The sequence below is a fragment of the Capricornis sumatraensis genome, chromosome 4 (genome assembly GCF_032405125.1).
Source record: "Capricornis sumatraensis isolate serow.1 chromosome 4, serow.2, whole genome shotgun sequence".
NCBI classification, from domain to species: domain Eukaryota; kingdom Metazoa; phylum Chordata; class Mammalia; order Artiodactyla; family Bovidae; genus Capricornis; species Capricornis sumatraensis.
In genome coordinates, this window is record NC_091072.1 from 137,580,472 (window position 1) to 137,596,219 (window position 15,748).

At 39.0% G+C, this 15,748-nt stretch overlaps 1 protein-coding gene across 1 annotated transcript in view; it reads left to right on the forward strand.

Annotated features, from left to right (window-relative positions):
- The first annotated feature begins 3,194 nt into the window (after positions 1-3,194).
- The window catches only part of SLC15A5 (solute carrier family 15 member 5), a 93,468-nt gene continuing 80,914 nt past the window's right edge, over positions 3,195-15,748 (forward strand). Inside the window, 2 exon segments of the mRNA XM_068969731.1 lie at positions 3,195-3,555; positions 6,071-6,293. Coding sequence (XP_068825832.1) covers positions 3,195-3,555; positions 6,071-6,293 — 584 coding nt within the window.

Consider the following 15,748-nt stretch of genomic DNA (forward strand, 5'->3'; position numbering starts at 1 on the left):
AAATTTTGCATTCCAAAAATGATACAGGCTCTTTAATTTTAAAACATGCCTGATTTGTATTATAACTTGACATTAAATATCAAGATGCCTAAAAACTTTCCCACAGTTTAACCCAATGATGTTATTTCTGAGAAACTAGCCTAAGGTTGTAATCAGGGAATGAGAACTTTTATGCACAAATATTCATTAAATTTTTGCTAATAATGTTCCTTCTCTTTTAAATGTGAGCTCAAGGTCCAAAGTTAAAGAAAGATTGACATAACTGATCTGAGACAAATGTAACTAATCCCAAATGGAGAATTAGTTAAGTAAGCCATGTATCTGTCTATTAATGCAACCATAAAAATTCATGTTTACAAGGAGTTCACAATGGCATGTTAAACTGTTATGGCATGTTAACATTACCTACAAAAGCAGTAGAAAACATATTATACACTAATTGTATACAATTATACAACTGAAATATTTAAAGCATGCTAATAAAAACTAGCCATGAGGGGACAACATCAAAGGAAATGATTTGAAAAGATTCACTGCTTTTTTCTCCTATTTTTATACATTTTCCAAATTGTATCTATTGTGTGTACCTATTTCTATAATGGGGGGAAAATGTCACTTTATTAAGGGTGGCATGGAGGGAGAAGGACAGAAAACAAGCCTGAGGGTGTTGGCGTTAGGATAGGGTTGTATAAAGCTATAAAGTATGCCTAAATTCCCACTTCAGGACTCAAGTGTATTTATAATGACAGTATTCAATATTTCCGGCCAAGTGTTATTCTCAAGTGGAGTTGGGACTTGTCCTTTAAGTTCATTCTGAGCTCAGTATTGAGAAATGCTTTCCTATTGTTTCAACTCTACTCAGCAAATACTGTTGCTTTGGGGAAGCCCAGGTGGTTCAGTGGTAAATAATCCACCTGCCAATGCAGGAGACAAGGATTCAATCCCTGGGTTAGGAAGATCCTCTGGAGAAGGAATTGGCAACCTGCTCCAGGGTTCTTACCTGGAGAATCCCATGGACTGAGGAGTCTGGTGGGCTACCATCCACAGGGTCGCCAAGAGTCAGACACGACTTAGGGACAGAGCACACACCGCACACTCCCTGGTAACCATCCCCTGATGACAGGTTCCCACCACCTGAGTCATGTCCTTGGGCAAGAATGCACAGAGAAGCCAAAGAATTCAAGCAATCATCGCCAGGCCCCGGTAAGAGGTGGCGCTACCCTGCTTGTGAGATCACACTGCAGGAGTTCTTTGTCAAATACTGGCTAAGTATTAATACATCAGCCAGTGGCTGGGGACCACTTTCCCTTCCATCTGGAATGGGAAAAAGAAAAAAAGCTATCACTAAGGGTTCTTTGTAAGCTACAGAAATCAAAGGGGGCTAATTTAAACCAAAATTGATTGTAAATTGAGTCCTGGGACTTCCCTGGTGGTCCAGTGGTTAAGACTTTGCCTTCAATGCAGAGGATGTGGATTCAAGTCCTGGTCAGGGAGCTAAGACCCCACATGGCACGCCAAAGAACCAAGTCATAAAACAGAAGCAGTATCGTAACAAATTCAATAAAGATTTTTCTTAAGAAAAGAAACTGAATCCTTTACAGAAGGAAAAACTAACCATGTCCCCCTGAAGAATATGAACCAGAACAGTCCTAAGCTCTCCATCAGGGGCACATGGACAATCCCTATTGGGTTGTACCATCAGTCTCAGCTTCCACCAGGTCTAATCTTATCAACCCACTTATGACTAAAATTCCTTGTGCAGAAACAGCAAAACAACCATCTTAGACCTGTGCTGATCTCCCTTGGCCAGAAGAAAGCCCCACCAGGATGTCATGGAATAGAAGGAAGTCATTCCTCAAAGGTAGAAGGACCACACATTGGGGTTTGCCCTACACAATCCCAGTGTGTACTTGTTTTTCAGGAATAACTATAAATAGCATGACTTTCGCTCACAAATATGTGTAAGTTTGGATAAGAAATTGCATGATCACTCCACACAAAGGAAAAACAGGGCATTGTTAACCAAAGGGGGAGAAACGGTGCTGAGCTGGTGAAGATAGCCACCATTCCAATGAGACCCTTAGAGGAGGTCCACACAAAGTGTTTTGCACCCAATCTCTCAGGTCAAAGAATCACAGTCAAAAGTCTTTATCAGTCTTCTGTTTTCAACTCCAATATGAAAATACCATTCCTGTACTCACCCCCTATGTTTTGAATTATTATGACTTTGACCCAATAATTCTAATCCCTTGTCTTCCTATGTCCTTCTGCTAAACTCCTAACTGTTAAAATGTTCTTTTTTTTACTGCCACTTTTTTAGCTTAATTTGTGCTCTTCTGCTTTCCAAAATAGAATGCTAACATCCATTCACCCAGCTGGAGGGTCAGGGTGATACCAGAGTCGATATTCCCCAAAGCATGTGTAGGATAGCTGCTGTACCCCTCTTGCTGACTAATAATGAATCAAATAGCACCTTTTCATTCTGATTTCCTCTGAGAGGCTGTTCTACAAGCATGGGGTCAACTTAAAGGAACAGGGTTTTTGTTTAAAAATTTCTCCTTTCATTAGTGCACTTAAATTACTTTCTTGCAAACTCTGCTTGTTACCTAAATGTACTAGCACTTTTGTTACCTAATTAGCTTTCTTATCAGAATTCCAACCAAAAATAACAAGAAATGTAATAATGATAAGGTATCCTGCCCCCTCCAAACAGATTTCCTTTTGTGCTTTATCTCTAGGTACTGTTCTGGCTTGTTTTAATTAAAGTATCAGAAATTATTAGGCTCAAATTATTTCTTGATCTAGTGCTTAAATTCTCCTGAAAAACTGCTTCTTCTGCCTCCGTATTTAAACCTTTATCAGTGTGAGGCAGATGAGTTTCCACATGTATGAAACTGGATTCATGCAATTCAATATAAATTTTGGAGGAAAAGCCTAATTTAGCCTCTAAGTAATTAGACAAACAAATCAGATTTGGCCACACTGAGCTACCATGGTTTGAATACTCATGTCTCTTCTCATGTTCTCTTGGATCATCAAAATGAACATTAACGTGCAAAAAAAGCCTTATGACACTTTAGCATGGAGTTGTGAGATTCAAAGCAAAGATCTTATTTACTTTTTCATTAGAGGGATGGGGGCAAAAATCACCAAGTTCAAACCACTAACTTAAGTAATATTCGAGGAGGGTAGTCATGTCTGTTGCAGCCTTTAAAAACACTGATGAGAGGATACCCTTAAATCACAGCATCGAGAAGGAGAAAACCATAAGACATATTGGTTATTTGTTTTCCTCATACTTCGTGAAAAAAATTCAGGTTGGAATCTGTTTGTTTCTAGTAGAGCTGTGTGAGAGGTTCACTTTCTTCGAAGTCGTCTGCAATATGATTCCCTTCTGTACTGTCAAGCTTGGTTATCGCAATTACCAGGCCGCCATTTTGAAATTGTGTTTTATTGGAGTGTCCATCCTTACCCAGGTGTTTGCAGGTTGGCTTGCTGATGTCTGCCTAGGAAGAAACAAACGGGTCCATATTTGCTTATTTCTGCATTTTCTAGGTGAGTGTCCACTTCTGACTGGATTGTTTTACAACTTATTTTAGTGGATTTTTATTAAAATGGTTGATTTTTGTTATTCCACCTTGTTTTTAGCACAAAGTGTAACGAATGATCCTAGAATGTTGTTTCAATTTATTTTATTCTCTGTATAATTTGAGGGATACTAGTAAGTGTATATGTGTGTCTCTGTGTGTTAGAAGTTGCTTTGATACCTTTATCATTGCACTGATTATATTTTATATTAATTATCTCTTCAAATGTCTGTCTTCTGTAGAATGCCCTCCTTTTCCCCCTTCCTATCACAAGCCCAAATTTGTGACAAATTCTATGTGAAATGTGATGTTTATTTGCTTCACAATTAAAATGAAATGTGCTAAAAAGGTGTTTTGAAGTTCATGTAGAATAACTGAGAAACATTTTCATGAAAAAATGATCCTTTAATTAGTCATATAGATTAAGATTGCATTTGAATACATGATTTCCATGTTATGAGCTATGGTTACCTGCTTAAAAAAATGAGTGAATTTAACACTATCCTGGGCTACTTTACATAACGAAAAAAGAAATATATCTTTAAAATTTGGGGAGTGAAGTGATTGCAAGCAATGTTGGTAAAATATCATTTGTTTGATAAGGTATAGAGACCAAGTTGATGAAAAATCTAGAAATTTATACTGTGAAGTTCAAGGTGGTCTTCTCGACACAAAGGAGTTACTGAAGATGAGATGAATACGTTTGGGAAATCTTCCAGTAAACAATCATGGTGAGAGGTTAGAGAGAGAACAGAAAATCTCTGGATGCTAGTCTAGGTTATGGAGAAGTATCAATCCAGGAAAGAACATAAAACCACAAAAAAACTCATCAACTAAAGAAGGGCACAAATATGATGGAAAGACAGAAACTAACTCCAAGTTCTGAGTTAAGGAACTTAGGAAGGTAGTTCATCAAAACCAACCAGTGCAGCAGAAATGCAGTTTTGGGCGACAGGGAAGATGATGAGGAAGTGATGGGTAGCAGACACTCAGCCTGTGTACATTTCTATCTGATGGCCAAGTACCATTCACTGAATCAATCAGAGTGTGATTCAAACTTGTAAACTGCTTCAGTTCTGTGAAACATAAACTAAGTCACTGCATGGCAAATATTCATTCACCATTCCACAAATGTTTCTTGTTGACTATTAGGCATTGTTCCAGGTTCTGGAATGTAACAGAGAAGAAGGTGGTCTCTTCTTATGAAGCTAACTTTCTCAAATGGGACACGAGAAAATCAAGAAATAGCTATTTTGTTGGGTGGTAATGCACAATGATAAAAAATAAAACTGGGGAAGTGGACAGGACAGATAGTGACAAGGCTGCTTTTCTGTATCAGGGAATATTTTCTGATGAGGAGGCATTTAAGCATGATTTACACCTTTTCACTTGGTCAGACTACATAGTAGTGTACATATACAACACCAATCATCTTTGCAGATAAGATCATCTCTATCAGTTTTCTAGATTCCACATATATGTGTTGATATACGGTATTTGTTTCTCTCTTTCTGACTTACTTCACCCTGTATGATAGTCTCTAGGTTCATACATGCCTCTACAAATGACCCAGTTTCATTCCTTTTTATGGCCAAGTAATACTCCATTGTGTATTATGTACCACATGTTCTTGATCCGTTCCTCTGTTGATGGACATCTGGAAATACAAAAAACAGGGGATACATGTGTATGTATATGTAGACGTAGAGCTGATTCACTTGGCTATACAGTGGAAACTAACACAATATTGTAAAGTAACTATACTCCAACAAAAAATTTTAAAAAGAAAAATATAAGCAATTCATGCTAAAAAAAAAAAAAAAAAAAAACCCAAAAGTTTTCTTTAGCAGGCTTCTGAGTTGCCTAAGATCATAGCGGTTTCTGTCTCTACTGATTAAGAACAAATAACCATTGTGAAAGATGGTTTTCTCTGAGGGGTGGGAGTGCAGACATCTTTACTATCTCACATCAGGTGTTTCTGAATTGCTTTAATTTTGTTTAAATGGACTTGATTTGTTCTCCCCCAAACCCTTCTCCCATACGGGCTGCCACATAACACTGAGCGGAGTTCCATGTGCTGTACAATAAGTCCATGTTGATTATCTGTTTTAAACATAGCAGTGTGTATATGTATGGCTGAGTCCCTTTGCTATCCACATAAAACTATCAGAACATTGTTAATCGGTTATACTCCAATACAAAATAAAAGGTTCCTCAAAAATGGACATGATTTGTTTATACATTCTGAGAGGTGGTTTGAGTTCGAGTGAAAAATAAACTAGGACTCTGGATTCATTAAAAACACATATTGAGGGAAATATTTACTTTTAGGAAAATTATATTGCCTCCAGAATTGCCATGATTAATATTTTAATAAGACTATCACAAGATGAGGCCACATTCAGAAGAAAAACTTTATTTCTGGTGTGCTTTGGTGAGTCAGTGGTCTATGCATATTTATTTCTCTTTTTCTCCATCTACAGGCACTGCTTTATTATCTATGGCTGCCTTTCCCTTGGAGGATTTCTACATAGGCACTCACCATCTGATTAACAACGTACCCAAAAAAGAGCAGACAAGGCTGTTTCACATAGCACTGTTGGCCTTCTGCCTCGGCACAGGAGGAATCAGAGCTATAGTCTGTCCATTGGGTACTTACAGACTTCAGGAGTGTGGATCCCAGAAACGAACATCCCTTTTTAACTGGTAAGTAGAGCTAGCTTCACTTTCACTTTTCACTTGCATGCACTGGAGGAGGAAATGCCAACCCACTCCAGTATTCTTGCCTGGAGAATCCCCAGGACAGAGGAGCCTGGTGGGCTGCCATCTATGGGGTAGCACAGAGTCGGACACGACTGAAGCAACTTAGCAGCAGCAGCAGCAGCAGCAGAGCTAGCTAGGAGAGAAAACAGGCTTATAACATCCTTTTCCCTTTGTGCATTTCTCATTGTTTGCTCTCTGGGTCCATTTTGATGGCAGTCATTCAGCCTTTGCCATTGATTAGGCTGGGTGACAGTGAGATAATACCTGTGACAGTGATTAAGCCAGTAGTCCCAGGAGCTTATGAGTCAGGTATAGACCAATACAGCTTACCAGCACCTTCTTGAAACACACTGATGAATTTGTCCTCCACGTAAACAAGTGTGAGATGGTGTGTTGTATTGAATAGAAGATGGTTTTGGAGCCAAACAGGCCTTGGTGGAAATCTCAGCTCTACACAATTGCCTGATCTTAGTAATGTCATTTATTCTTTATGAGTTTAACCATTTCTGAAGGGTTATCATAATACCTCTTCTTGGATTTTCTTAGAGATAATAATATGTATATTGCTGGTAGAGAACATGGCACATAGCAGTAATCAATAAGTTATTTTTCTTAGTTATGTCTACATTGTAATAGACTAATTCAGCAAGGATTATAAATTCAGCAAGAAGATGAGAAGGATGGAAGAAGAATTTTACTTCTTAAATATCCATTAAAGCATCAACCAACATCTCTTATTTCACATTCACTCCACTCCCAGCACCTGACAGAATTTCTAGTCCATAGAAATCAAACCACATTTCTATGAGTCTTTTTCTCCCAGTGAGTTCTTTTACAGTGTTATGTGTTTCTAAAGAACCAATTTTAATTATCAAATGCAAATTCAATAAAAAAACTTGAAATTTTGATCTTAAGAAAATGTAGTTCAACACTTAGTAGGGAACTTTGTTGTTATTGTCATTCATTGGTGGATATCAGATATATCTGAGATATGTTGTCTTTCTTCCTCTTCTCTGTGAAATGAGTTAGCAACATTTTTCTAAAATATTGCCTTTTCCACCAGTGTTAGCAATAGATAAAAGCAAGGCAGAAATAGCATCAGACAAAATGTCTAAAGAGAACTCATATTTAAAGCATTAAATGAAAAAATTATAATAAATATTGTTTAGGTATTATTACATGTAGCTATCTGAGACAGTTCCTTTTTTCTTTGTCTTTCTTTCCTCCTTCCTTTTCTTCTCCCCACCCTGCTGCCATATTATATTAATACTACAAAGCACTCAGGCCTATTTTGGATTAAGTCCAGACGAAAGAGAATAATGCTATTTTACCAAAGGTGGAAGGAACTCTTTACTTCCTTACAGCAAATTCTGCCTCCTTGACCTGCCCAAAGGAGAAAGAAAAATCTTTCTTTTTTATTCTATTCGGAGGTTTTAATCCTTAATTAGCAACATCATTTTGATTAAATAAGACTCTGGAGGATTAAGACTAGAGAGCAATCAGTTGTTCTGAAAGATAGCTCTGGAGAATTTATTGTACTGTGGTCTTAGTCATTCAGAATTGTGTTTAATCAAAGTGACATTTCTCAGCGTTGATTACAAAGGAGACATTATATGAATGAAATATTTCCTCGGGGAAACAGAGGGGACACCCAATGGGTTTGTGCTTTAGGACATTGGAAAGGGGGATGAGGAATGGGGTGAAAATGAATTTCTGGAGCCAGGCCACATTTAAGATGAACACCTTTAGATTGGGTTACTTATTATTTTCTGATTTCATTAAAATCTCCGATAAAGGGATCATGCAACATTTTTTAAAATTAAGGGCACTGAGAAAAGGATATAAAGAATCAGAGTGTTATTCTTTAACATGATGAAAGACTGTGGAAATAATAAGCTCCTCGAACGCTGAAGATGGTTGTTTTTTCTTTCTCAGATCAAATACTAAACTATGGGAAAACTTTTATGAACAGCTGCTTGTTGCAGTTTATAGAAATGAATGTTCATTCTATTCTTGTACGTACTGCAGGGGTTGGTGGCAAGATGGATAGAACCCCTGCTGGGCAGCCAGACAGCTGGTTGGAACCTGGCTGTGTCACTTAGGTGTCTTACAGTTTTCGGCAAGTTTCTTCACCTCTCAAAGCCCCGGGTCCCTCAACCACAGAATGTGGATGCCTTGGAGGGCTGTTGTGGAGTTTTTACGCAAAGTACCATGGCACATTATAGGTTTGCAAATCAGGGTAGCTATGACCAGTGTTATTCAATGACGAATAAGTCATCAGCTAAAGTCATTGTCCAACTTCTGGGAAAGAGGAAGGCCATTTAGGAGAAGGTCATCTTTAAAATGAGCAGCCCACTGACTTATCATCTATTTCTTCAAGTCAAAAATGCCTCTAGAAATTACAAGCCTGGTTAATATAGTGAATTTCAGTACTGGCTTTTGAGAAAGCAACATACCACTTGAATCCATAACCACCTGAAGGTTGCATCCAGTTCCGGTTTCAGCACAGATGTCAGATGTTCATAGTTACGGGACCCTTAATGAGACGTGTCTTTGCATCTCTACCACCTAACGCTTCCCAATGATCATGTGAAATAGCGTAGACTGGAAGTCTCAGGCACTGAAAGCACCACGTCCGAGTGGAGCTGCCAAATGTAGGTGAGAAAACCTCTCCCAGCCAACATCACCATCTGGTACTGGATCATCCTCAAATATGTACCTCATTGAAAGAATAAAGCTAAGCTCCCTGAAATCAAAAGGCATGATAATCTGCCAACTTCTCCTTGTGCCATCACCCAGAACTGAACCTGGCTCTTTCAGTGTTTTCCAAACTCTGAGGTGTACAATTAAGAGTTACCATACTGGAGATCATATAAGTAAATACACCTGTGCAGAATCTTTTCTGGAAGCAAACTGAATGGTGAATAATTAAGTCTGTTCATGACCGTAATTTTAAATCCTACCACAGTTAAACTTAAGTCTTGCTCCCTCACCTCTCTACTTTGGGTGTCCCTGGTGGCTCAGATGGTAAAGAATCTGTCCACAAAGCAAGAGACCCAGGTTCTATCTCTGGGTTGGGAAGATCCCCTGGAGAAGGGAATAGCAACCCACTCCAGTATTCTTGCCTGGAGAAGTCCATGGGCAGAGAAGCCTGGTGGGCTACAGTTTATGAGATCGCAAAGAGTCGGACATGACTGAGCGACTAACACTCACTCATATCTTTACTTACTTCACCTGATAATTTGCATCCTGTCTGCATATCATAGTCTGTTGTGAACCAGTTACCAGAGTGAATTCTACATGCTGTAAAGGCTCAAACAGTATACTTGTAAATTTCTTGTAAAAGTCTAGAGACTGAATTATTCCATCCCTGAAATTTTGATTATCTGGTCCTCAGTTTGACTCTACATAATATATGTCTCCTGCTAAAGTGTTCTGATTTAAAATACTTGCTCAAATTTAATATTTTTTATCTTAGGAAAATACTAGAAGTAAAAAATTATTATCCCACAGCCTTTTTTTTCAAACCTGTTGTAATATTTTACTAAAGTATTGTCTGAGAGAAAGTGAAAGTTAGTCACTTAGTTGTGTCTGACTCTTTGTAACCCCATGGACTGTAGCCCACTAGACTCTGCTGTCCATGGGATTCTCCAGGCAAGAATACTGGAGTGTGTTGCCATTCCTTTATCCAGGGCATCTTCCCAACCCAGGGATCGAACCTGGGTCTCCTGCATTTCGGGTGGATTCTTTACCAGCCAAGCCACCAGGGAGTATTGGAGTATTATCTGAGAGAAGTGATTCTCAAGCCTAGATGTCCAGGAAAGTTTTAAAATGCTGATGCCTGGACCCTGCCACCAGAAATTCTGATCATGTTAATTTGAGGTGGGAACCAGAGGCTTTTTTTTTTAAGCTGCCTAAGTATTCAGGTTTGAGAACCACTGCTCTCAAGAAGTGTTGCCTGATTTTAAGAATCATTTGAGGATTTTGTTAAAAAAATATTCCCCATAACTCTACTTAATGCAGTGTGATGACTTGAATGGGAAAGCAGTTCAAAAGGGAGAGGGTATATGTATGTGTATGGTTGATTCATTTTGCCATACAGTAGTAATTAACACAATATTGTAAAGTAACTATATGCCAATAAAAATTAATTAAAAAATAAAACAAACAAACAAAAAACATTGCCCATGTCCCTACCTCCAACTTCTCAGATCAGAATTTCCTGGGAGCATAGCTGGGGAATGTGCATTTTTACCAAGTGCTTCAAAATTTTGAAAACAGTTCGAGAGACTTAAGAAAAGAGAATTCCACACGTGGCCTGGATTTTTGAAAAGAAATGGAGCTAAACACTGATGGAAGCACTTATTTTGTACCAAGATGCTTCAGAAAATTTTGATGATTCATAACAGTTTTTCTTTACCACTCCAGAAATCTACCTGATTGAGAAATCCTATCCTTGAGGAGAAAAACAAAATATGAAATTACACAATTCTGCAAGGTTAAAATCATAATTTACAAGATACATTTCAGCTAACAAAATCAAAACAGTTCTTGGCATAGTCTTATTAGAACTCATTTCTTATTAGTACTCATTAACATGGACATAACTCTTTTTATTGCTTTGCTTTATTGTGCTTCACAGGAAATAGAATTTTTAAGTTAATAAATTTCTAAATTTTTATGAATTGTAAATTTTGGAAAATTTACAAATTGCAAGTTAACGACAGCCTTGTGTGTAGCGAGTCTATTGGTGCCGTTTTTTCCAACAGCCTTTGATGACTTTGTGTCTCTGAAGCATCTGATAACTCTCACAGTGTGTAAACTTCATTATTATTATTTTATTTATTATGGTGATCTGTGGTCAGTGATCCTTAATGTTACTACCACCACGCACTCAAGGCTCAGATGATGGTTAATATTATTTAGCAATAAAATATTTTTAAATTAAGGTAAGCACATTATTTGTTTAGGCATAATGCTATAGCATGTTTAATGCATTATAGCATAGTGTAAACATAACTTTTACATACACTGAGAAACCAAAAAGTTTTTGCACCAAAAACTTCATGTCCCCTGTTATATCTTGGTGGTCTGAAATCAGACCCATAGTATTGATATCTTTAAGATATGCTTGCACTCAGAATATCTTCTAAGTTGAATACTGAGGAATAGCTTGTAAACAGTTTTTTAAAAAACCACTAGACCTTCCAAAATTCTATTTGCCTGGGCTCCAGCCAAGTTTAACAAATGTACCCACTCAACATAGTAACAACAGGCACCTCCTCTGTTATCTTTGCCAAAATTGTCAGCATTCAGAAAATACTCAGAATTCCTCTCTGACATACAATGATAAACTAAAAAATATTGAGAAAAAGAAAAAAAAGAAATTTCTTACATTTCTTACTGATCCTGCAGCCTCCCGCTTTTTCTTAAGGCCTGTGTGGTGGCTTTTAAGCTGTAGGCGCATCAATAATGACTTACTGTCATCAATAAACATGCAATGGTTCAAAGACCTTAAACTCAGAAAATGAGAAAATGATACACCTTTTTTAAAAAAAGCAACAGAGTAAATTTGAAGACCTAGTGGGCTTTATCAGGTCATTCATGAATTGGGGAGCATCTCTTCTAACAACCAGAAGGGTGCTTTGAGGGGTTGTACGAAATGGAAGGCTTTTGCAGGAAGAAGGGTAAGGCAAGGGAGCTATTAGCAAAAGAAAAGAAAGCATTATTTTGGGGTCAGGAGATCTTCTTTTGGGGGTGGATGTTGGGAAGGGAATGGCAAGTGTTGCACCACATAGATTGCTGCTTTTTCTCCTGAGGGATGGAAAGGTTCACAAGACGGATGACTTCATTGATGCTGACCTGAAAATTCAAGACTGGTTGATTACATTTCTGGGGAGGCTCAAAACTTCAAGTAAGTCCTGCATCTAAGTCTAGGTTTGGTATCATGAACTTTAGCCCAAATGACATCATTTTGGGCCTGGTTTTCTCTTCAACAACATTAGCAACTGTTAAAATTGGGATGTTGACAGAAGAAAGAGAAATAAAGACAGAAAGGGAATGAGATCAAGTTAGAAGAGTGAGAGACAGGGAGAGCAAAGAAAGAGAATAAAGCGCCCCCCCCAAATTTCTTAATTAAAAATAAATCTTTTACTTTAATTGTGCTGCCTGTTTACCAAAATCGACGATCTTCTTTTATTAAGCCGTCTTTTCTTTAATAGCATTGTTGAAAAATGCTTATAGATGAAAAGTAGGAAAAAAATTATATAAATGAATTTACTTACAAAACAAAAATAAACTCACTAATTTTGGAAACAAACTTATGGTTAAAGAGGAGAAACTTAGCAGGGAGGGATAAACTAGGAGCTTGGGATGAACACACAGATACTACTCTATCACCACTGTTTACCTGTTCAGTCATGTCCTATTCTGCAACTCCACGGACTGTAGCCCTCCAGGCTCCTCTGTTCATGGGGTTTCCCAGGCAAGAATACTGGAGTGGGTTGCCATTTCCTTCTCCAGGGGATCTTCCTGACCCAAGGCTCAAATTTGGATCCTGCATTGGCAGGCGGGTTCTTTAACACTGAGCCACCTGGGAAGCCCACACCACTATCTTTATATAATAGATAATCAACAAGGACCTACTGTATAGCACAGGGAACTCTACTCAATATTCTGTAATAACCCAATGAGGGAAAAGAATCTGGAAAAGAATGTATATATGTACTATTTAACTGATTCACTATGCTGTATACTTGAAACTAACACAAACATTGTAAATCAACTATACTCCAATAATTTTAAGTAGAAACTGCAAAACTTCCTCTGGTCTCTCTTTCTCCAAGTTCATGTCAGCTAGATTATTCTTTGAAGTACTTCAATGGGCCGGTGGTCATGCTAAAAGAAGCAGTGATGGACAACAGCATCCACCATGAAATCAGCGCCCCAGTGTTACATTGACTCTTCTGCTGCTAGGTCACTTCAGTTGTGTCCGACTCTGTGCAGCCCCAGAGATGGCAGCCTAGCAGGCTCCCCCATCCCTGGGGTTCTCCAGGCAAGAACACTGGAGTGGGTTGCCATTTCCTTCTCCAGTGCATGACAGTGAAAAGTGAAAGTGAAGTTGCTCAGTCGTGTCCGACTCTTTGCGACCCCATGAATCGCAGCACACCAGGCCTCCCTGTCCATCACCAACTCCCAGAGTTCACTCAGACTCACGTCCATCGAGTCCGTGATGCCATCCAGCCATCTCATCCTGGGTCGTCCCCTTCTTCTCCTGCTCCCAATCTCTCGCAGCATCAGTGTCTTTTCCAATGAGTCAACTCTTCGCATGAGGTGGCCAAAGTACTGGAGTTTCAGCTTTAGCATCATTCCTTCCAAAGAAATCCCAGGGCTGATCTCCCTCAGAATGGACTGGTTGGATCTCCTTGCAGTCCAAGGGACCCCTAAGAGTCTTCTCCAACATCACAGTTCAAACGCATCACTTCTTCGGCACTCAGCCTTCTTCATAGTCCAACTCTCACATCCATATATGACCACAGGAAAAATCATATCCTTGACTAGGCAAATCCAGGTTAAGAGCCACCATCATCCTGGTGAATTATCTCAGTATCATTCCATGAAGAATAACATATTCTTTCTGAACTCTTAAAATTGTCCACTAAGGCACGGGAGTCCCAGAAGTTTTCCTCCCCTCTTTCATTATGTTCGCAAGTAGGATGGAAAGCCCATTTCAAACAGTTTATCTTATAATCACCTAAAATAAGTCTGAACCATGTCAAAATTGGTCAGTCTAAAAAATGACAAAACATTTGAGTGACTTTAAAAATTATTCAGTTCAGTTCAGTCGCTCAGTCATGTCCAACTCTTTGCCACCCCATGAATCGCAGCACGCCAGGCCTCCCTGTCCATCACCAACTCCCAGAGTTCACTCAGACTCACGTCCATCGAGTCAATGATGCCATCCAGCCATCTCATCCTCTGTCATCCCCTTCTCCTCCTGCCCCCAATCCCTCCCAGTATCAGAGTCTTTTCCAATGAGTCAACTCTTCACATGAGGTGGACAAAGTACTGGAGTTTCAGCTTTAGCATCATTCCTTCCAAAGAACACCCAGGGCTGATCTCCTTCAGAAGGGACTGGTTGGATCTCCTTGCAGTCCAAGGGACTCTCAAGAGTCTTCTCCAACACCACAGTTCAAAAGCTCAATTCTTCAGTACTCAGCTTTCTTCACAGTCCAACTCCCACATCCATACATGACCACTGGAAAAATCATAGCCTGACTAGACTGACCTTAGTCGGCAAAGTAATGTCTCTGCTTTTGAATATATTATCTAGGTTGGTCATAACTTTTCTTCCAAGGAGTAAGCGTCTTTTAATTTCTTGGCTGCAATCACCATCCGCAGTGATTTTGGAGCCCAAAAAAATAAAGTCTGACACTGTTTCCACTGTCTCCCCATCTACTTCCCATGAAGTGATGGGAACAGATGCCATGAGCTTTGTTTTCTGAATGTTGAACTTTAAGCCAACTTTTTCACTCTCCTCTTTCACTTTCATCAAGAGGCTTTTTAGTTCCTCTTCACTTTCTCCCATAAGGGTGGTGTCCTCTGTATATCTGAGCTTATTGATATTTCTCCTGGTAATCTTGACTCCAGCTTGTGTTTCTTCCAGTCCAGCATTTCTCATGATGTACTGTGCATATAAGTTAAATAAGCAGGGTGACAATATACAGTCTTGACGTACTCCTTTTCCTATTTGAAACCAGTCTGTTGTTCCATGTCCAGTTCTAACTGTTGCTTCCTGACCTACATATAGGTTTCTGAAGAGGCAGGTTAGGTGGGCTGGTATTTCCTTCTCTGTCAGAATTTTCCACAGTTTATTGTGATCCACACAGTCAAAGGCTTTGGCATAGTCAATAAAGCAGAAATAGATGTTTTTCTGGAACTCTCTTGCTTTTTCCATGATCCAGTGGATGTTGGCAATTTGATCTCTGGTTCTTCTGCCTTTTCTAAAACCAGCTTGAACATCAGGAAGTTCATGGTTCACGTATTGCTGAAGCCTGGCTTGGAGAATTTTGAGCATTACTTTACTAGCATGTGAGATGAGTGCAATTGTGTGGTAGTTTGAGCATTCTTTGGCATTGCCTTTCTTTGGGATTGGAATGAAAACTGACCTTTTCCAGTCCTGTGGCCACTGCTGAGTTTTCCAAATTTGCTGGCGTATTGAATGCAGCACTTTCACAGCATCATCTTTCAGGATTTGAAACAGCTCAACTGGAATTGCATCACCTCCACTAGCTTTGTTCATAGTGATGCTTTCTAAGGCCCACTTGACTTCACATTCCAGGATGTCTGGCTCTAGATGAGTGATCACAACATCGTAATTATCTGGGTCATGAAGATCT